This window comes from Gavialis gangeticus, unplaced genomic scaffold, assembly GCF_001723915.1.
Source record: "Gavialis gangeticus isolate Ggan-Ray unplaced genomic scaffold, GavGan_comp1, whole genome shotgun sequence".
Taxonomy (NCBI): Eukaryota; Metazoa; Chordata; order Crocodylia; family Gavialidae; genus Gavialis; species Gavialis gangeticus.
Genome location: NW_017728977.1, coordinates 56,056 through 79,044, shown reverse-complemented (window position 1 = coordinate 79,044; position 22,989 = coordinate 56,056). Strand labels below are relative to the sequence as shown.

General features: G+C 46.4%; 1 protein-coding gene across 2 annotated transcripts in view; it reads right to left on the bottom strand.

Annotated features, from left to right (window-relative positions):
* The window catches only part of RAB6A (RAB6A, member RAS oncogene family), a 100,733-nt gene that overhangs the window by 21,695 nt on the left and 56,049 nt on the right, over nucleotides 1-22,989 (bottom strand). For both annotated transcript variants that reach the window (XM_019508171.1, XM_019508179.1), the window contains exons 2-3: nucleotides 7,381-7,439; nucleotides 781-834 (exon numbers count right to left, since the gene is read on the bottom strand). In XM_019508171.1, the coding sequence (XP_019363716.1) occupies nucleotides 781-834; nucleotides 7,381-7,410 (84 nt within the window). In that variant the 5' untranslated portion in view covers nucleotides 7,411-7,439. The remainder of the gene's footprint in view (nucleotides 1-780; nucleotides 835-7,380; nucleotides 7,440-22,989) is intronic.

The following is a 22,989-nucleotide window of genomic DNA, read 5'->3' as shown; positions in this document are numbered from 1 at the left end:
CTTTTTTTTTTTTTTTTTTTTTTAAAAGAACATGCTCGTTGTCAGATCATTTTAAATCCAGTCACATGCACTGTGGGTTTATCCAATACCAAAAATGTACACATTGTACAAATATATACTCTGCAGCAGCATTTCTTAATTAAAGATCTGAGCTAAATTTGAACCACAGTGTTAATGTCTATGGCTCGCTGATTTAATTTCAGAGACTGGGGCTGCGCTAAACAGAGTAAATAAGCATAAACTGGTGGGTTATATTTGCGGCAAAAAACTCTTCCTGCTTAAGCAAACAGGAATCGGGTGCAAACATAGGGCTCCAGGCATGATCCAATGTGTAGTCAGCTCCCAGCTAAGCGCCAGAAGTATCTGGAGGCAAGAGGAGCCCTCATCGGATCTGAGAACTTTTCAAACTCTGCCACAGACAAGCATTTGTCTGACTCTGCCCCTGAACTCTGCATCATTGTCCAAAGCAAGGACAATTCAAGATGGGGCACCCCGACACACAAAAAACCCACCGTTACATCCTCTTGAGATTCACGAAGTACTCGCTACCTGAATGGTTAAAGAAATTGCCTCCATAGTAGTCAGCCTCTACTAAGTGTAGAAGCAAGGGACCAAACCCAAGCCCAAGCCATTGATCTCTTACTTACTGGCATATTGGGCCAGTTCTAGACTGCCAAAGCTACTGCAGAGCCCCATGCGGCATGCCGCCCTCCTGACAAACCACCCTCCAAATTCTTTCCAACCAGCCAGAGAGAACTGGATGATAAAAATCTTACTCACGGTTCGATCCTCCAAGTACATGGTTTTCGATAAAAAGTCAATGCCAATTGTTGCCTGTAGAGAAAAAGGAAGTTAAAAAGTCAACTTCAACTGGAAAAAAGAAAAGATGATCCATTTTTTGTAAGGGCGTTCAAACAGGAGTGTCAGAAGAGAATCTGGGACAAACTGAAGTTAGGGCCACGTTTGGGACGTAGGGTCTTTGGACTTGCAAACGTGCTGGGCTTGTTCTGCTTGAAACCTTGAGATTCTTAGTAAGTGAGTTAATATGCAACAGGAGTCAATTACCGCAATATTCTCATAGCAGTGCAAGATTACAAGATGAAAAACGTTACGTGTTTAATTAACATTAACCACACTGTGTGTACACTTCAGCTGTTTATTTCCCCCCCACCAGATGTGTTCGCTTGCAGAGCTTGCTTTGTGCACTTAGATATTATTGAAGCTAACTAAAAATATTCCAGCCATCAGCTTTGGCAAAGGAAGGGGAACAGCTCTTAACAGGCTGCAACTGCCCTTGTAAAGCTGATCCCGAAGTCTCTGCCCCTTTGGTACAGCTGTGTTGAATAGTTTGGGGATAGGGAGATCTCTGTTGCAGGCTTGTGTATTCCAGCTATGTAACTGACCGGACACAGTCATTACTACTTACTTGGATGGAGAAAGGTTTGTTGGACTGTGCTTTAAAAATGGTGCCAACATTAAACACCATCAGTGAAGCCAAGACCCAAGCACAGTATCAACTGGTATCAACTGAAACAAGATCAAAAGGTAATCCTCCTTGCGCTGGAGCAACAGTTTAGTCCGCAATACCATGATAATCCCAATTCTACTGATGCTTCTGTATCACAAGAACAGTTCCTTATTACGGGATTTAACATTTTCCAGTAGCTTGCCCCCTTCATCTTGGATTGCATATATGCAATCAGCTGGCCTTCATCAGTGCATGAAGATAGCTGCAAAATAAAACCTGCATGATCCAACTCAATTTTCCGCGGCAGCTCACTGCACAATGAAATGGGTTTCCCTTGCTAGAGTAGGCCAGCAGGTGTCAGGCCACCAGAGCAAGGTGTATAAAAGAAGAAACAAGGGTATAATCCCAATACTGAGGTCCTGCAAGCTTTTCTACATCACCAAAAGTGAAGGATGCCAAAGCTACAGAGATAAAGCAGCCAAAATGCAGAGACTCCCCAGGGGAGTGGGGGGGAAGAGCAGCAGACTGGTGCAGTGAAACATTACTCCCAGCTTCACTTGCTAAACAGTTCTGATAAACTATATTAAAAGCTTGCCATGGAGAAAGCTCCCCTCTCCCTGAAATTTCATAGATTCCCCTGTGCCATCTGAAATTAAATACAAAAGGGAGAAAAGCCTGAAAGCCTTACACAATGCAGAAGAGTGAAGATGATGCCATCATAATATCAAGTCCGTATGAACGTTTATGGGGCAGTTGCAGTGAAACCTGCCCAAGACCAAGTCTGTAAAATCTGGAAAACTCAAGCAGGAAAATTCTTAAGGCCCTGGCATGCCTTGTGGGGAATTATGTGCATAGAGTCTGTTATAAAAGTAGAAAAATCATGGAGCAGAGGGGTTGAAACATGGTAGAAAGCATAAAGCAGACAGACTAGGAACCTCCCCCTATAAGATGGAAAAAAAACTGTTTAAACTGGAATATTTTCCCTGTCCCACAGGTTTCCTTTGTGTTCCAGGACAGAGGTTTAAAAAGCCTTTCATTCATCGAAGATGTTTTCCTAGAAGATGCAGGAAGATTCAGTAGAGAAACAGCGCAGACAGCCTGGGGGCTGGGGCTGTTCTTACACGAGCTGTAATAATAGTTTAGCTGAACCAGAAGCTCTCTCTAATAATCATGTCTCGGTGTGCAGAGCAGCTCCTGACAGTCTGATCTGAAAGACTGGACATTTTCCCCGTGCTGAGACAGGTCTATGCCAGATGCTCAGGGGCCTTGAACTTGGAAACCACTGAAAAGCCTCCTTTCAAGCACATGCAGGGCACCAGCAAGGTTCATACAAACCACTTGTCCATGGTCACGGAGTGCACTGAAGGACATTCCTCAAATTAGTCCCATGCTTAAATGATGAGAGGACATCAATAGGGCTGTTTAAACCTCACTGGAATCAGAGGTGCGATATTCAACATGTCATTAGTTCATTTTGGCTAATGAAAGGACTTGATGACTTGAGAGGTTTTTGCCACCTCTGATTCCAAGGGCAAGCAGATGGGGCCCCTGGGGCACGGTGTGAAGTTGGTGCGGATCCCCATCTCATTTTGCCTCTCCCCGGGGCAAGCAAGACACAGCCAAAATGCTGAGGGTCACGGTGGTGAGAAGCCCTTGTCAGCTGGGTAGGAATGACAGTCTCACCTCTGCAAAACTTCTTGACCCATGAGAAATTAAGCCTGGAGACTCCTAGCGCCCTTCCAATCCCACCCTGTAAACACAGGGTTATGCTAAGGGCTGAGCGTGGAGCTGATGGCATTAAGTGAAATTGTCCTTTTACTCGTAAAGGTCTCTCTTCTCTCTGAAGGGGGTAATTAGAACATTACAACTGACAGCAAATATTTCGAGTCTCCCATGACTTGAGCATTTCATTGGCAATGTTCTCTACTTGGAGCACAGGAAATGACTCCATCTAACACGGCACAATAACCTGCGGAGGTATAAAGAGCAGAGGCGGGCAAGCCGTCTTTGGCCAGATGTACAGCTCTGGCCATATTGGAACGATACAAGGAAGTGACAGCAGAGGACGAGCACAAGGATACAGGCACGCCATGAGCCACAACTTCTAATGCAGTAAAACTTGTACAGCCATCCAAAGACACAGAGGCTGTGCCTCCGTTCAAACTCATGACAGAAGGAAGACAAGTCGCCTCTGGGCTAATTCCCAGCTGCAGAGAGACTGGGAAAGCCTGTAGTGGGGTTTAGCAGACTTGGAAAAGTTAGGATGCTGTAAAGCTTCAGGGGTTGCTATCGGACATGAAAATAAATGGAGATGAAGATAAGTAAAGGGAGAGCAGGCGCCGTCTCTTCACATAGCAAGGAGTTAAAGGGTCTGCAGGTTCCACGCAAGGTGCATTGTGAGGCACATCCAGACTGAACTGGAAGAGAAAAAACCCTCTCCACTTTATCCATGTAAGGATTTACACCACCCCCATCAAGAGCATGCGAGCATCTGGCCAAGCATTTCTTCTCACAGAACCGCTGCACAGCAGGGAAATTTCAGTGCCCCCACCATTTTACAGATTGTGAACTGACCTGCCCAGAGTCATATAGGGAGCCTGTGGCAAAGAAGGAATTAAACCAGGGTCCCTGATCATGCCCTGTCCATCCCTACACAGATTTAGGGGAGGACCATTGCTATTGCCTGGCAAGTCTTCTTGCACAGCAGCTACAGAATACCCCTCCAGGAGTTCCCACATCGAGGCTGTATTTGGCAGCAGAGCCAAAACATGCCTTTGAAGAAGAGCATCATTTACAAAGAGCACATGAGAATCAAAGGGGAAGCGGTCACTAAGTTGTCCTTTAAAGATGCTGCAGGGGTTTTGAGCTCTTTGCTACTGCTGCCCTTTCATTACCACCCAGCAGTGAGGTGCATCTACATGGCTGCCTCTTTCAGTCACTTGTTGCTCATTCACACTGGGAACCCTCTGCTGAACTGTGAGCGCACACAAGTGCTGCTTTCCCATAGATCGGGTTATGAACAAGGCATGGGTCAATAGCCTCTTACTTTGCAGCACAGGAATAAGACACCCACAGAAAACATCAATTCCAAACTTCCTGTGCTGTAACTGATGCTGATATGCTTTTCTGCAACTGGCTGTGGCAGGATTCAGAAACAGGGTATCCAGGATTTGTTGGAAAGGGCCAGAGAAATCAAGCTGTGGGTCAAGTCTTCTCCAGCTACAACTAAACACATTGATTACAAGAGTCTGGACTAGACTTGTGAATGGGCTATACTAGCCAGAGCTTGGCATGGGGCATGAAGAAATCTGGTTTCTGGTTCTGACACCAGTATGTGACATGACCTTGGGCATGTCACTTATCCCTGCTGTGACCCAGCGCCATTACAGGTCCATAAAAGTGGGGAAAATGTTCCCTACCTCAGAGTTGTTTGTAACACACTGGGGTCCCTAGATGAATGGTACCATACAAACGTCTGGCAATACTTAATGAGGCATGCCAATGACAGTTAAATTGAAGCTATTTGATAAGCTCCTAAGACTCCTCTTGCTGTTTTCAGTCCCACTCACTCGCTTTGCAATCATTTAGTTTGTCATGGCGGACCGGCCTCCCGTGGCGACAGCTCCATTACCATAAAACACTAAGGGTCAAAGCTCTCCAAGTGAAAACTAGGACATGTGTTCCACAGAGAAAAGAGCACAGCTGAACGAGAAAAGTACTGTGGGAAAGGAGAGTTGATTAAATAAAAGAACTGCTTCAACACATCCATGTAATTACAGCGGCCAGAACTCGTCAGGATGTTTGCTCCTGGGGGAAGCTGATGTAGGACAACCGGAGTACACACACACCACAACAGCTCTGCTAATGGGAACCTGCATTTAGATCTGTCCAACTTGCCTAGTAGCAGTGATGAGAAGTTATTGGAGAAACAGGAAGGAAACCGTTCAGAGGAACACAGTAATCGATAGATCGTTTTTCCCTAAACTGTTCTTATTCAAATCTTAGTCAAACAATAAGTTACTTAAAACCTGAATAAAGACCCGGCATTCTTCCAGGCATGGCCTGTTTCTCTTAAGAAAATGTTCAGTACATGGGGAAGCAGCTGCACTAAGTCAGTCATGAAACATGGGTTTGTTCTGTGAAGCAGCTCTGGGCGAGTGATATTTGGGTTTCACAGCTGCTGGAGCAAGCATGCCGAGTCAGCGAGCAAAACCTGGTTCTCTAGGCTGCACACCCTGTAAGCTGTCTAGGATGGGAAAAGTTGGGTTCACCCACGCTCGTTCAGCAGCAGTAATTCTCACACCAGAATTTCAGGTCACCCTGCTGAGAATCCAGCTGAGGCCTGCAGAGCCAACAGTTACGGAAGCAGGTTAGCAGTCATACCAGTGTAATTCATACTGCAGCTCTTCACAGAAAACACTTCCAAAGTACCTTTACCACCCCCCGCAATCACTTTGGCCAAAGTCTTCCATGACTAACAACAGCCCATACCCTATCAAGGTCAGGAAGGAATTTTACCCCATGGTCAAATCAGTCTAGACTAGATGGGTCTACATGAGATGCTTAATGCGCAGAAGACTAGTTCTACTGCGCATTAGCACGGTTGGCATTAGTGCTAATGTGCAGGAGAATTATGCTAGTGTGCACTAGCATCACATAAAAAGTGTTTATCTGCGCTAATGTGCAGTAGCGCCGATTATGGCGCATTAAGTTAGTACCCATCACTGCAGATACTAAACTTAGTGTGCTGCAATTATGACAAGTTAATGAACTTCAGTGCAGCGGGCTGGACCCAATGATCTTGCAAGGTCTCTTCCAGCCCTTTACAATCTATGAATCTATGAACATGCAGACACACCCACCGTGGGGTTTTTTGCTTTTGTCTGTAGTAGGGGGCATGACCTCTTCCTGGGATCTCTTGGGAGTATATAAACCACCTTTTTACGGAAGCAGGGCATAGGCTGCCATGGTCCCCCTGCTTTACCTATGGCATATCAGGGCATTTTGTGTTACACTGTGTCAGGATCAACTGCAGTTTTAGTAAGAATTTAAGATTAAGAATTTTTATAGGGTGGTTTGGATGGGGATGATCCTGTACCTCAGGCTGAACTAGATGACCACCGGAGGTCCCTTACAGCCCTACTTCTCTATGATTTTATGATTACTATCAGTCATGGCAGAAGTGCTGGACATTTCTCTTTTAAACTGAGGTGTTTGCCACAATTCACATATTGGGTTTATAGGTTGTTGCAAGCTCTTTAGTTTACCTTGACTGGGCAGACTGCTTTGAAACAGTCAGGGTATGCTTATACCAGCAGTGGTGAGGTTTTTCAGCAAGCATGCTGTGAGTTAAATACAAAGCATAAGACAGTGCCACTCTAATAATCATCCACTGCTGTTGTGCTCAGTGCTACCAAATCCCATCACCACCAGGACATAACACTGAATTTTGCAGTACCTACCCCCAAAACACACGCACAGACTTATGGTAGCTCTGGCAGCATCAACAGGAACAACTGGAGTTCTCAGTATCACTCTATTAATATGATCCCAGTGATTGGTAAAAGGGGTGGGTTTTGGTCTATGAAGTTTTGGTGGTACGTAATCAAAGGAACTTGCAGAATTATCCAAAGAGATGAAGCCAGCTACGTTTCTTGGTGATGGAATTGCCCATTTATATCACAGGAATCATCTTGGAGAAGGGCTATACACTGTTGCTCAGCTCCTCAAAGCACATTCTAATGTGATATAAAGATGCCAAATAGAGGGAGCAGTTCCGCATGTATAAAGCCTTAAAATACAGCCAAAGCTACTTGATATGGAAGCCTTTGCCCACTGAGGTCATGGGAATCCTCATGCAAGTAGGGGTTTGGCAAAAATCAGGGCCCAAAAGAACAAGTGCATTATTTTACCTGGTAGGTGTTGTCAAAGCTGTCATACATGAACCGGGTGATCAAGGAGGTCTTCCCCACTAGGAGAGAGAGAAAAAGAACAATTTTAGATACCAGACTGGAACAGGAGACTCCAACATTGTCCCAGTATCCCCAGCAAAAGGGGAAAGCTAAGAGAGGTAGCAGTGCCAAATCATTACAACCAGACAGTTTTTCCCTAAAGTGAATGATCAGATCAAATGAGCTATCAAGGACCAGTTTACCCAATTTTACTCTTAAAACCTGCTACACAAATGAAAGACTAATGAAGTCCCTAGCTTAAGTGCCGGGTGCCACAAAGCCATTTAAAAATTGTAAAATGCAAAAGGCTGCAAAGAGAACAGAACCAACTATATCATGAATATTCATGTCGCAGTACTCAACCACGAGAGACTCATGCCATCGTATCCGTATCCGTACTTGAATGCGAACAGGTTGCCTGTAGTCACTTCAACTCTCAGACAGATCATGCTACACCCATCTTCACGACCTGCACCCATTCAAGAGAAGAGATTATGCTGGGCGAGGTGATGAGCCTGTATGCCATCTACTCAGATGCCTGAATAGCATCTTGATCTTTATCATTATCTGAGCTTCACTCCACCCTTCACTTCAGCGTCCACACTTTTCCTTGTAGCCTATAAATACCTGTGCTCTATTAAACCAGTTCCCATGTTCCACCCTGGTGACAGCGGCACTTCGAGACAAGCAGGTGTAGCTAGTCTTAAACCTGCATCATGCCCTTGTTAGTGGCTATTCAACACTGAAGGGCAGGTCTGCAAGGTAACTAGGAAGCATAAGCAGGTTTTCCTGTGCCAGCTTTAATCTAGGTGGCTGTGTCAGAAAAATAATTGGGAATGGGTCCATTAGCCTAGAAAAGCCTGGGCTGCCATATCTTACTATCATTCATACCAGTAAGGTAGCTTAAATACGTCTGTCTGCGCTGGAATCTCACCTGCACAAAATAAGCATGCAGATACAGTAGGGGTGGGCAAGATATTGCCCATGAACCATATCCAGCCTGCCAACTGATTCTATTCGGCCCATGGGCGGGCAGCAGCTCTGGCTTCAGCCTTTGTTAGCATCGCAGGGGACTCTGGGCAAAAGCAGCTGCACTCACCCGGCACCGGTGTCCCCGCTCGGGATGGGCTAGTGGTGCTCCGCATGCCTGCGGCTTACAGCTGGCAGGAGCTGGCCCAGGCATTACGGCTGTGCGGCAGCTGCTCCGCACCTATGCCCAGAGGCAGCAGAGCTTTCTCAGCACCTCCCAGCAAGTGAAGCCCCAGTCCTGGCCCCAGCTCCACCTCTACCTCCTGCCTTGCCCCATAGTGCTGCAAGCTGGCCCAGCCACGTGCCACCTCCCAGCTGCAACCAGCACGGCTCCCATCCCATCTGCCCCAGTGAGGCTGCCCCCAGCACTGCAGGACTGTGGTTGGGGACCCCCCAGGCTGCAGGTGGGCAAAGCCTGCATGGCCCTGAGGAGGAGGTGGGGCAGGCTGGAGGGGGCTGCTGGGCTTCCCCAGGCTTTGTGAACATGAGTGTGGATGGGAAGGGTAGGGGTGCAGGCAGCTTTGGGTTGCAGGCAGCTCTTGAGGGACATGTTGGGGTGCAGGCAGAAGCAGGAGCTTCCTTGTGATTTGGGGCAGGGGGTGGCTGGGCATTGGCATGGCTCTGCTGGGCATGGGGAAGTCCTCCCCCTGGCTGAGTGTCTTGCCTCTATATACACTACTCATAAAAACAACATAAATCAGGACAAAAATTATTTTTTGAAATAAAATTAAAGTGTTTTATGGTAGAGGTTTGATTTTTAGCATACAATTTGATTTTTTTTTTTAATCTACAATTTCTTAAAATGATTTCGCCATTAATTTTATGTGCGAAGCTCTCAACAGCTCGCCCAAAAACTCATTAAGTGGCACTCCAGCAGAAATAATTGCCCACCTCTAAGAAACAGCCTAGGTTTATTAGTGTCTATGCTTCCCTACCATTTTAATCCAATTTCAGAGCATGATGTAAAGTCAGGTCTCCCCTGAGACACAAGCAGGAAATATGAATGCTAAGGCAGTTATTAAGCCAGTCTCAAGTGACCCATCTCAGTGGCCAAGCTGGGACAACTTGCCCCTCCACCCCACTTTTCCCCACTTTATCATGCAGACCACTTCCCATTCCTGTGCCATCTCAGGCTGGAAGGAGCCATCAGGAAAAAACAGGAACTCATCTGAGGCTGACGAGACCCTGTTTCCTTCCTTATTTCAGTCTGGTGGTTTAAGTGATTCCTACAATTAGTCTGGGGGGAGGAGGGCTAGAGAACAGAAGAGGAGAAAGAGGAGCTGCGCACCCTGTGTGCTGCCCATCCAATGCCACTGCAGATCAAAGGCAGTCAGATCTGCACAGAGCAGCAGGGCCCAGGAATAGCTGTTCAGCTTCTAAAGCACTCAGTAAAAGCCAAGAAATGTCCCCCTCCCAGCCCCATACGCAAGCAGCAGCAGCAAACAATGGAGACTGCAGAGAAGCTAAAAGTCAGGTAACTTGACCATCTCAGGACAGGTCTCTACGATTGAGGAGCCCCCCACCTCCCAGCACAGCATTTTGGCTAATCCCCAGGTGCAGCAATTTCTATTATTGCTTCCTTTTTTAACCCAGCTCTCCTTCAGGAAAGCCGAGCCACCAGCTTCCAAACAGGCAGCTCCTGGCACAGACACCTCCAGTCAAGACACGAATTCCTACATGAATTTAAGCGTGCGCCACGCTGCAAACAGAATCTGATTTCACACGACGTTTCCAGGCTGCCTTTTTGTATGGATCTGACAAATGCTGCCTTCAGCCGTCGCTTGCAGGAAGAGTGTATCCGCGATGCAGCGGGGGGGCCCAAATCATATTCATAGTTGTTCTGGAAATGCTGTGCAACAAAGTACAGACGCACGGCAAACAGGGAGACTTAGTGCAGAGCAAATGTAGATCATGGATCAGTCTGAGGTCCATTAATGACACAATCTTTAGATTTACTTCTTTGCAAGATCCCCTCTAGCTTCAAGCCAAAGTGGACGCTGGATGAAGGGTAACTGCCGCAAGATGGTGTCAAGGGAAGGATGCAGCAGCTCAGACTTGGTGGAAATGAAGCAGAGCTTCTGATGACTTGGCCAGAATAAGAGGATCCTCCAGCCAGTCCCAAATGCCCAACCTGACTTGTGGGAGTGCCTCCCATAGGACCTTGCAGACAGTCAGTGGGATCCACGGAGAAGAGATCTGCGTAGAAGACCCCTACCCTTTTGCACAGCTCACCGGGATCAAAGGGTGGTGCTATCTTCTAGGAGGCAGAGCATGTGCCAAGCCCAAAATTTCTTGTGTTGCGGTGGTTGGCACTGGCTGTGGCCTAGTCACGTAGGAGTTATTTCAGTTATCAGTGACACCAATGAGCCAACTCCCCCAGATGCAGCCAGGCAGGGCTAGGTTTGCACATCCCTGTGCCAAGTGCAAATCCTAACCATTACATCAGGATACTGAAAACCTCCACATTCAAGGCAGCGATCATTTTACCCCCAGCGCCTGGACTCACATGTGGAAATCCTCCTGTCATCCATGTGGCCTACTCTTGGAAAATACCGTCTGCAGACAATACTAGCCCATCAGCCCAAACAGAAAGGTACTCTTTTGTTGTTCGCTGCCCATTCCCATCTCTGACCTCTTCTCCCAACTCACTGAGGTTACCTTTTCCTCCATGTTTCAGCCGGGAAAGGAAACTGCAGCTTGTTTAAATTCCAGTTAAGTCCATCTCAACCTACATTTTGATAATCTGAATGCATTACAGTTCAAAGACTGTTCTTTCCCTCCAAGAGACAAAGGGTCTTTACACAATGGATCAAGAGTTGTCTAATCTGGTTAGGTTTAATACTGCGTGTTTGCAGTTTTAATTCCATGCTGAATATTAAAATGTCACATTTTCTAAGTGAAAAATTCACTTGATGGATCTAGGTAGAAGCAAGAGCCAAGTAATTAGAACCAACAGTATTCGCCGCCCATGCTGTCTATAACTAAAGGGGGGAAAATATAAATCGACAAGACTTCGATTCTGAAATTCACAGATCCATTTACGTAAAAACGGCAGCTTGCCCTGAAGATTTACGAGGCTTTAGCAATGATTTGGAAAAGAATCCACGTGGTAAACTTGGCATAAGATGCCTCCTCCACCAGATCTATACAATAACGCAACACGCCCCTGGCCCCGCATCTGAAGGCCTTTAGGAGTACAGTACTCTAGTCTAGAGATCAGACGGCTAATTTCAGATCAAGGTAAACTGGTTTGGGAAGCAAGTAGCAAAAAACAGCCAGCAGCCCCTTTCTAGCACAGGTTTTGCTACGTTGGGTTTTAACACAAGAGACACCTCTCAGCACCTGGTGTAGACAGTCATGCTTGAAAGCATGCGGGATAGACTAGAGTAATAACTGACATGGTAAAAAAAATGAGTTAATTCCTTTCTCCCTGGGTAGGCAACCTGATCAGAGCTTCTGTGGTTTCTGTCAGCTTTGTGCAGAGTGAGGCATGGTCTCTTGGCCCAAATATCACCCCCATCCTTCATTAAATGTCACAAGAGCTGGTCTAACGGCAGGGACTTGGTCGCATGTAAATGCAGTCGCTATACAACGGAGGAAAAATGGGCCACATCTTGCACTGAGCACTTTATTTTTGATTGAACAAGCAGATTGTTCTTTCTGTGCCTTGCACTGAGGGGAAGGCTGCGGAGCCAGGGTTCACAGCTCGCTTTTGATCCAAAATGCTGAGCTCTTAAGAAATGCCAGTTCTATTTTTACATCCATCTGCATTTGGAGCGGAGGAACGGACCACTCTCGAGGCACGCCAAACACCCGGGTTGTTTCCAGAGGCTGAAACAAAGGGCTTGCTTTGCCATATGTCTTCTCTTTTCTGGGCAAGCAGAACAGGTTGTTTCATTTCCAAGGAATCCAAGCTCGAGGCAAAGGCAACAAAACTAAGGGGTTAAACCCTGCTGAAGTGACCACAGCTCTTTGCCAACATGGGACGATAAGAGTCAAGCTATGTCCTAGCCTTACCAGCTTCTGCCTAGAGAAATTTTGGCAAGCAGACAGCAGCCACCGGCATGTGCATCCACCTAGGTCTTCTACTGGTTCCACTTAGCATAATGGTGCCATATGCATCTGCCAGGCAGTGGTACAAGCCCTCCCTCACCTATCAGAGGTGGATTACCTCTGCCAACAGAAAGGAGCTTGGAGTGTGAGCACATGCAGCTCTGCAGGAAAAGCTTTGTAGTATTACTAGGCCTCACTGCTTCCTGAGAAGGAGCAATACGGTGTAGCATAGTATCTGTGCCAGAGAGACCACCGCACAGGAGTACTTGGAGGGAGACAAGCATCCAGAGGAAATAATAAATGGGACACGGTATTCCTTAGTGGGCATAAAATATATTACTATGTTAGAGGCCATTAGAAGTCTAATCGGGGGTTGGACTAGATGACCTCTGGAGGTCCCTTTTAACCCTCCTTTTCTACAATTAAGATGTGCCCACATGTCCAAGACGGCACTACTTGTCAGCATTGTAACCTCTGGTCTCCTCCAGGCTAAAAAATGGCCACACAAGAAGGCATGAAAAGAGTGAGCCTGCATCTTAATGAGGCCCTGCATCCCTGTGAAGATAAAAAAGAGCAAACTCAACATAAGCCCGCAATACACAGTTGGGGCAAAACAGAGCTAACATGCTCCGTGGGCACGTATATAGGAGACAGTAGAAAGGAGAAGTAGGGGAGATGATTTTTCCTCTGTAGTTGGCATGGACACAGTTCTGGGGTCCACCTTTTTTTAAAGGGTGCAGAAAAAATGGAAGAGACAAAAAATAATGATTTGAGGATGAAAGAAGATGTTCTTCACTGAGCTCCATCGATTTAACTTACCAAAGGGATTGAAAGGTGACAACTCTGGTAGAGAAGAAACCTTCACAGAGTAAAAATCCTGGGCATTTTGACTCCTAATTTTACAGAGAAAAGCTTAACAAAATCCAGGAGTTGAAAATCAGGTCTGAAAGAAGGCATAAGTCTTTTATTTTTAAGGCAGCAAAGGCAATTTAGCCACTGGAACAAGCTACCCGGTAAGGCAGTTTCTCTTGATGTCTTCAAATCCAAGACTGGTGGTCCTCCCTGAAGGGCTTTAACCAAAACACTACTTATCTGGATTAACACTGAACTAGAGGGACTATGTTCCACAGCTGATGTTACATGGGTTAGGCTGGATGCTTTAATGGTCTTGCCTTTCCTTTAAAAAAAAAAAAAAATGAATCTGAGTTGGAGCACAAATGCCCTTTCTGCCCAAGACACCACAGGAGGGAAGGAGCTGGGTATGGTAGAAGAGCAACTACATAAAATGGCATCTTCGTGGATTTATTGACTAAAATCTGAATACACACAATCAGCTGACTGTTTTGCTTTTTTCACCTCTTAGTTCTGCCAGCACTGCAGTGCCAACACAGCTATAATACAGCGAGCTGTCGACTCTTTTCCGGCACCAGCCTCAGAATGGTGAATTAGATGATGCAGAAAGCAAAAAAAAAAACCCTCAAAAGCTTCAACTCTGGTGCTAGGATGATTTTTCAGCCAGGGTGGGGAGGGGCGGTAGAGAAGGAGCCTTTCCTTCTGATTAATATATTTGATTTGGCATTACTGTAGCAATGTCACACAGAAGCCAAGGTTGCTGCTTTTAGGACCACTGTATGCCACAGATTTAAAAAAAAAAAAAATGGCAAAAGGTCAGATTCAGCAATCACACACTGAGCTGTCTAGTGAGGTACAAGACACGAGAAAAAATAAATCAAAAGGAGTTCTCTTCCGAGGGACAAGGACCCAGACCCCAGGAACCTGTTCAACTCACTGGAGATAAAATATTGCCACAAGCTGAAAAGCAGCAAGTCTCCCAGGCTCAGTAGGAGAGATTTTCTTTTCCCATGTTGGTCACAAAGTTGTTTTATGGCAAGTAAAATATTAACCAAGCCCTGATCAAATGGCTTTTGCTCAACCCTTGCTCAAACTCTATTACTCAAAGGAGTGCACTGTGAGGTCTCACAGCTGAGAAGCAACTGGCTCCAAGGATATATACTTTTCAGACTGGCTTAGGGGACCTTTATTAACTAAAAAGAGCTCCACGTGAATTTACACCCAGCTCTCTGCGTCTCCCATACAGAACAAGCTAACCCTGCTGCAGTCCATCTTCCTTGCTATTAAACACATGGCCGTATACTTGTTAACAGATGCCCTGATAAAGAGTCGCTCCAAACATCAGTGAGGACAGAGGTAGACTAACTTCTTTTGGGCAGTGAGGTTTCATGGCTGTGCAAGGACAGGAAGTACAGGACTGATCAAGATGCCACATGCGATACAAGACCTTTCACCGCTAAGAAAACGATCCAAAAGCAGCACAATCCATAGCAGCTAGTCAAGGCTGGTTGTATACATGACGTGAGCTGTTGCTCACCAGGAAGTGACTTGAAAATAGCTGTCCAAACACAACTGCTCTGCAGACAGCTACAGCGGATGCCAAGGACTCAATGGGCAGAGAGCAGGGTTAGGTTGAGACGGACGGAAAACAGGGAACAGCGTCTAGTGACTTCAGATCCGGAAGTCTAGCATGTCTGATGAGCATTATATTTGTACTGGCAGTTTAAGAGGCAGCAAACTGCCTAAAACCAACAGCGTGAGCTAAACCGCGCCTGGAATGATTCAATATAAAGCTCCAGCAGTTACTCTTGAGGAGGTATAAGTTTTCCCTGATCCACCTACAGAAGCCAACTCACCAAGCAGCCAACTCCTAATGGTTCTTCCCAGGAGAACAAATTGTTGGCAGGAAAGGGGAGCAGGTCATTTGCCTTTTGCCAGTAAAAAGCAGGCAATGCTTGGTGGAGACTGTTCCTTAAAGGCTTTAATAGCAGATGCTGAGAAGCCTTTAGGCCTGATCTATTCTGTTCTGCCTCTCTCCTCAAAGCAGGAGCATGTATGAAAGCAAGGAGGAATCATCAACCCCTAAGCCACAATCCTTAAGGGGAAGAAGCAACATATACTTCCTATCAGCATAGCCTAAGACGTGATAATCCTGTTCAGGTTGTGCCAGTCACAGATGAAGGACTGAGCTCAACCCCATCTGATGCCATGAGAGTTTAGGCTGCCCAGAACCAGAACCCTAAAGGCCTGGTACACAGGAGGAGAAAGGGGAAGAGGATTCGTTGTCTACAGGAAGGTAATGAATGCACCATATCGCTCAGGAAAGGTGCTGGACAGCTGGCTTTCAATGAAGATGCACACCATGGGCCACAACGAGACCTTTCTGCCGCAGCATCTCTCCAACCTCAGCTTCAAGATCCCAAGCAGGCACAGACAGCAAGCTGCCTTCCATGTCCAGATGTATCTACAGTCTCTGAGTGTCCTCAGCTTGGGTACCGATTGTAGCAGCTGCTTGGAGCATGAATATTTGTCCTGTGGGAACCAGGACAAGACCACCAATGGTGTTTCACACAGGCCAAAAAAAGTTACAATGACTGCTATCTAAAGCCAACTTTAAGGCATCTGCAGCACCCTACAAACTTATGGGAGCACTACTGCTGGCAGCCTGGGACCTCTCGAGAGCCCAAGATGCTTCTGTGCCTCTTCAGACATGCAAATACCCTTTGTAAATGAAATTCAACATCAGGGTCAGCCAGGCACACACCAGGCTTTGTTACCCACCTGCTATTCAGGCAAAAACATCCCATCCCACGTGCTTATCAACTTTTTAAAGGTCAAGCCCCTTCCCACCACAAATTGTGCCATATCAAGTATCTATAACCTTTTCACAAAGGCAAGTTAAAATAACACAGCACAGTCTGACTGTCTCTTCCGACTTGGTCACCAGTTCTCCAGGTGCCAAACTACTGCTAGTGAGCATGTGTGATCCAGGAACCACTGAAGACTCAGAATCCTCCTGCCATTAAAATAATGAACTGCCCAACAACCAGGCCAAATGAAGTTGTCTGGGGGGCTGAATCTAACCTGTGGACTGTAGGTTGCCAACCCCCGATTTAAACAAGGGGTGTCACGTGCACAGCTTGCAGAGTGGAGCCGGCTCATGGAGCCACTCTGTCCAGGCTGCTGGACTCCTGGCAGGCCACTGGAAGCTGGGGAGCACAAGCAGCGTGGACAGTGGCTGGCCACCGAATCCAGGGTCCTTTGGCCCCAGTGGACATGGTCATCGGTGACGGAAGAACAAGTGACAGTTGCCATGGCCCCAGTCACCTTCCAGCTGTTTCCCCCATCACCACTGCTGCAGCCCTACCTTCTTGGCTGCTGGAGCTGCCATGTGCCCCTTAGAGCCATCACCATGGCATGGGGTATGCAGCTGCAGCTCTGGCACAGGGTACACGGTGGGAGATGGAGCTGCACTGTGCGTGTTGTGCCAGAGCTGCCAATGCTACATGAACTGTCCCTACCACCACCACTGCATATCTTGGGCTGGATCCATGCCACGAGGAGCCCTGGGGTCCAGATCCGGCCCTGGGTTCAAACTGAGCTGGACACCCCTGCTCCAAATGAATCTTGATTTTTGGATGCTACGATCTTTTATATCCAAAGCAGAGGGGCTGTTTTTAGATTGCACAGAAGCTAATCAAGTCAATCTCATCAACACCCTGCATGATAATAAAATGAGAACCACTGCAAAACGTACGCTTCAGAAGGTATGTTCAACTGCAACCCATTGTCAAGGTATAAGGTGCCCTATCCCAAAATACAGGATCTGACAGAAGGTACCATCCATCTCTGAAGTCATTTATCTACTTTGAGAAAGATGCGCTGTCCTCTTTCTGCGTACTGGAGAGCTGGCTGCTTCACGCCAGTCATGCGCTAACAAAATTGATTAATAGCAGCTCTCTGCAATTCCTCTGTGCCGACACCGGCAGAGTGGATGCTGTTGGCCACTATCAGCAGTGCTACAAGCAGCACTCTGCTTCGTGCTGTAATGAGTCACTCGGGAGACTTGCAGTGAGTTAGATACAGAAAAGACCCATTAGATCATACAAATCATCTCCCTGCCGATGCTGGATTAGAAGGTCATTTGTTGCCAGGCAGACTTGGTAAGGGAGTTCAGCTGACAATTAAAAGCGACCTGCAAAGGAAAAAAGAAATTGGGATTGTGCCGCTTTTGCCTCTTCGTGATGGATGAAGGCAAGACGGTCCCTCCTGCCTTGGGAGTTTTTTTTCCCCCATCTAACATTAGAAATTCAGGTCACATCCATGGATTCTTCCAGAAAAAAAAAAAAAAATACAGGTTTGACAGCTGGCTGTATCTCCTGAATAGCAGTGAAAGCTGATAGAAAACAAAAGGGATTTTTATTCAGTACTTTTACACCACTGTCATCACCCCCTTCCCCCTACCCCCCAAAAACCTCTTAAGATTCAACATCTGGCTTCTTCAGTTCAAGGCTGAAAGCTGCCACGTCCACCTCCCCTGCTTCACCCAGGAGGCCCCAGCAAAAAAACATCCCTCCGAGGCTCTGCGTTCTCAAAAGGTAACAATTAAGCTCAGGAAAGCTTAAAGCACCTTTTCGATCACCTTTATATATAGGGAAGCAGAAGATGAGATAAGCCTGAGGTTTCTCTTTCCCTTTGCAGGCTCTCTTTCAGGAAAGGTCGCAGAGAAGAGGGATCACTGCAAAGATACAATTCACACGTTCCTAGCAAGGCAGCTCAGTGTATAATTTTCAAGGGAAGAAATGCCTAGGAGCTGGGCTTATTTTAAGCCCTGTGTTTCACCATGGTATGGCTTAACCAGCAAGATCTTCAGTGCAGACAGGGCTCGGGCATTTTTACGGTGCAATCTCGCTCCAGTGTCAGCCACAGCAGGGTCAGACGATCTGGCCCTATGTTAGTTCTGCTAAGCATGATGAAAGGAGCGGAGGTTTTCCTGCCAACGGGCGTGCAGCCAGTGTTTTCACTCACCTTATTTGCTGGCTCTCAAGTCCCCAGTACATAATCATTAATGGTATGTCATGGAAACGGATAGATGGGTTAACAGCAGAGCTGGAAATCAGGGCTACAGTAAAGGGAAGCAGTGCCATTGAGAGACAGGGCAACATCTTGAATGCTGATCAGTGAAGACCTTTTTTAGATTCTTATTTAAAAAGAAACCCCCAGAGGTGGCCATGCTCATACTCAACTTCAAGTGAGCCACATGAGCCAGTCATCAGGGAAGATTATTATTAGACGTGTCGGCCCACACTCCTGATACAGAACTGGGCGTATCAAAGTGATTAAAACAGCTTATTAAAAAAAAAATCCCTCTTATTCTCTGCTTTTATGCCATGGAAATTTGACCCTGCTCCACCCACAGCAGCAAAGCAAGCTGGCTAATTCTCTGGAGAGCCAGGGGCCAACCATGCTTGTTCATAGGAAGTTTAGGTCTTAAAAATCATTTACCATTTTGGAATGGCAGGAATCCAGAGGGTAGCATGAGACCTGATTACAGGAGATAGGGGGGGAAGGGGAGGGGAGGGAGGGGAAGGAACTTGTCAAAGTCCAACCCTGTGTGCTTACTACACACTGTGCCCACAGAAGTTTTAGTCCTTAAAACAATTCTCTGTTGATTCAAGCCATTGTTCAGAGGACTTCCCTCCTGGTGCAAAATGAACAGCCCGACCAGATCAGACCCAAGCACCATCTAATTCAGCACCCTGATGCAGAAGATGCTGCAGAGAAAAAGTGCAAACAGTCTAGCCCACAAAAGTTTATTCCTAATCCCAGACAGCTACTGGTATTTTCACACTCTACAACAGGTCTGTTCAACTGGCGGCCCACAGGCTGCAGCCTGCAAACGGCTGAAGTGTGGTCCTTAAGGCTTGCTGGAACAGCTCCAGAAGTGGGGGTGGCTGAACATCACCACCACAGAATCACAGAAAATGAGGGTAGAAAGGGACCTCAGGAAGTTGCATCTAGTCCGACCCCATTCAAAGCAGGACCAGCCCCAACTACATCATCCCAGCCGAAGCTTTGTCTAGCTGGGTTTTGAAAACCTCCAAGGATGGGGCTTCCACCACCTCTCATCTCTTGGCGCCTGCCAATAAATTTGATGTCTTCAATCACTGGTGGCAAGTGAAAACGGGCAGCAGAGTAAAAGGGGAGGGGGCTGGCAGCAGTGGTGTTCACCCACTAGATTCCCGAGCCATGTCAAGGCGGTCGCTCCAGTGACTGTATTGACAAGCTGCTGCCAGAGGCCAGTTGTCTGGTCCCCGGGAAGCCCAACGGTCTAGATCCAGCCCACAAGGCCAAATGGGAGTCGGCCACCCGAGCTCTACATCAATCATTCATCTAACATAATCTTGAACTTTCAAATCTACTACCTGCAGTACTAGCTAGTCAAACTCAAACCTGTTTACTTCCTTGGAAAGGAAATGGCAATACTAAACATGCAGTTACCAGGATAAGAAAAAGAAGCATGTTTTGACCGCCCAGGCTGTGAATGACTAATGGAAAGACTTCCAGCCCGGCTTCTCAGATTGAATTGGAGCCTCCATTGATTCTGGGAGCTGGGAACATTTTGTACTTTGCAGAAGACTGAAGTCACTTCTGTATTTGTTCAGCAATGCTTGCATTATACGGACAAAGCAGTGCATTTCGTTGCGTATTTACACATGGAATGGTTGAAGGAGTGCCTTCCACAAGATTTATTTCCTGACATAATTGAAAGTGCAGGTTGTTAACATATATGCAGTTTCTATAATAGATTGTTTTGGTTTTCTTTCCCCCAGAAAGAATTTGAGATGCTTTTCAATAAGTTAAGACATTTCAAGGATATGAAGGCAGAAAATGAGGCTTTGGGTGAAAATTCCTATTCCAGAAACATCAGATATGATGAAAAGTAACTTCACACTTCTTCACACAGAATAATCTTGTAATACAAGCAAAGAATGAATATATATATATTCTTGTTCTGTACATATATGTTCGTGATAACGTGATAAATAATAATAAATAGATATACTCATTCTTTGCTTGCGTTACAAGATTATTCTACGTGACGAAGTTTAAAGTTACTCTTCATCATTTTGCAGTTTGCCTTTTTGCCATTCCATTTATCCATGGCAATAACAGGCTACTTAAGTTCATCATCATGTAGCCAGTTTCACGCTCTGGTACCCTGAGCATCGGGTTATGCTTTAAAAAAAAAAAAAAGTAGCATCAGTTCATGCTTTAAAAAAAACACCCCAGAGCTTGAAACAAACATGCTGGGAGGACCTCCGTACAGTCCTACCTTTGCATTCACATTACACATTTCAAGTTAACTGGGAATCAGTTAACCCAAGGTGAAAAGCATCTCTGTGACAGGCACACAATGACTGGATACTGGCCTTTGTTCTGGCAGTTCTGCCATTTTCAGGTGCTGCTGATAGGGAGGAGAATGGTGACATATAACATGGACAAGTCCATGACAGTACCTTTAAGACTTTTGGGTCAATGAGAATCAGCAGAATGGAAACTTGCCAGCCTAGCATGCTGCTCTTTAATTTTTGAGTCCAATGGCATTTCAGTCATCCTGCAAATACTGCTAGGTCAACTAATCCTCATTCTCTGAATGAGTGTTCAAGTTCTTCACTTGAAATTTTAGTTTTAAATGCTTGCTTAAGGGATACAAAGGGGCTGAATGAAACATTCATTTGAAGGCAGTGGGGGGGAGCACAGGTACTGGTGGAATGAACAGACAAGCTGGGAATGACTATCATTTTTAAGAGTCGAAAAGCAGTGCGGTAAGAGAATAGGTAAGCACAGAGGAGTTAACTTGGTACGGGTTTGGAAAAAGGAAAGGCCAAAGGGGAACGTGGGGGCAAAGCAACACGCTCTGAAGGTCAGTTTGACACCAGTTATTTTCAAGAGACTTCACTGCTGCAACCTGAATACCTGCAGGTTGCAGAGATGGAGTGTGCAGTACTCCAGACATTGTGATGCCAATAGCCTAGTTGCTGCGGGCCAGGGTACAGCTTCTAGAGAGGAAGCGTTAGACAAGCCTAACAGGTAGTTTGGGGCAGGAAGAGGGGTGGAGGATCCTCTAAGTCTTCTGGCCATCTTGCCCCATCCCCTCACCTTTCCCACTTGGCTTCTCTCCTCCCTCAAAATCAGACTTAGCCTGATCCTTGCAAACATCCATTGCTCACTCTGGGCAACCATCCCAACACTCACTCAGTTTTACCTCCCATTTGCCCACCCTATGCCTTGCCTATTTAACTTACAAGCATCTGGGGCAGAGGCCTTCTGGGTACGCTGGTCAGCCAAATGGGGTCCTTCAGTCCTCACTGGCTTTTAGCTACTATTCTGACAAACATGATAAATAATAAGAACAGTGGAAAAAAACCTGGGAGAGCAGATATTCCTCGAGCTCGTTACTGTAGTATTCACATGGGCGAGAGCTTGTGATCAAAGAATGGGAGGATACACCCCCAGTTTGTTTGCCTATTCCTGGAGCAGGCATTTGACACCCTGACGTGTTAGTGGCACAGCTGCGCTGATTCACACTTCTGTGCAACAGGCAGGGCAGATTGTAGCATACCATGAAAGTATTTTGGGAGCTTAAAATGCACTGAACTGTGTGTCTGAATCAGCAGCTGCTCCTTCCCAAACAATTGGTTAAGTGGCATGTCAGCCACTGCCACTATAAACCCCACAAATTAGCAGGTGGAGTGTGGCGGGTCCACCAGATTTCCAACTGAAGGGAGTAGGAAAGCAGAAAATAAGGGTCCCTTTGGAGGGTCCCTTCCAACAAGGTGCCAGCTCCACTGAATCACCCCTTACAATTCGGCATGTAAAAGAGCTCCTAATCAACAGCAATCTACTGCAACACCTGCTTCTTCATTTCCTAAACTGAACATCAAGTTTTCCTCCTTAAAACACTTTTGCCAGTTTCTCTTTCTTCCTCTTTGGAAAAAACGCACACTTCTTTCACAGGCCAGAGCTGTACCGTTCCCTTCTTCTATTCTCCCCCCACATCCCATTCATACGCTCTGTTCCCTGCCCTCCTGCAAGCCAAGCATGAGAGAAACCATTCGCCATCCACTTCTTTGTGGCAGCTGAGCTTGTCTAGCACTTACAGAAATACAGCTTTAATACTCTCGGCCTTGGGAGTTTTCAACCGAGAATTCCCACAGTTGAGCTCTGCGCCCCTTGGCAACCTCTCCCAGCTACACTGTGAAGGCACATGTGTTTAGCATTTAATGCAGTTCCCAGGAACAAAACATTTAGTCACCGGCTGCCAAAATGAGCAGCTCTATAGAACTTGGTGATCGGAGTTATTGGACCTGAAAAAGCCCATTAAAAGTAAGAGCTGTAGAAGCCCAAATAACAGCAGTGTAACAAGCCACACTTGATTTCTCTGTCCGGACCATAATGCTGAAGGTCGAATGAGAGGACGGTAACAGCCCCTTCTGGTCATAATGGACAGGACCCGAGGCAGTGGGTTAAACAGCAGCAAGGCAGATAGATCAGCTCTCAGAAAAGGCCTCCTTACTGCCAGAATAAAAGGACAATGGAATAAGCTGTCCAGAGAAGTGGTGGGATCTCCAC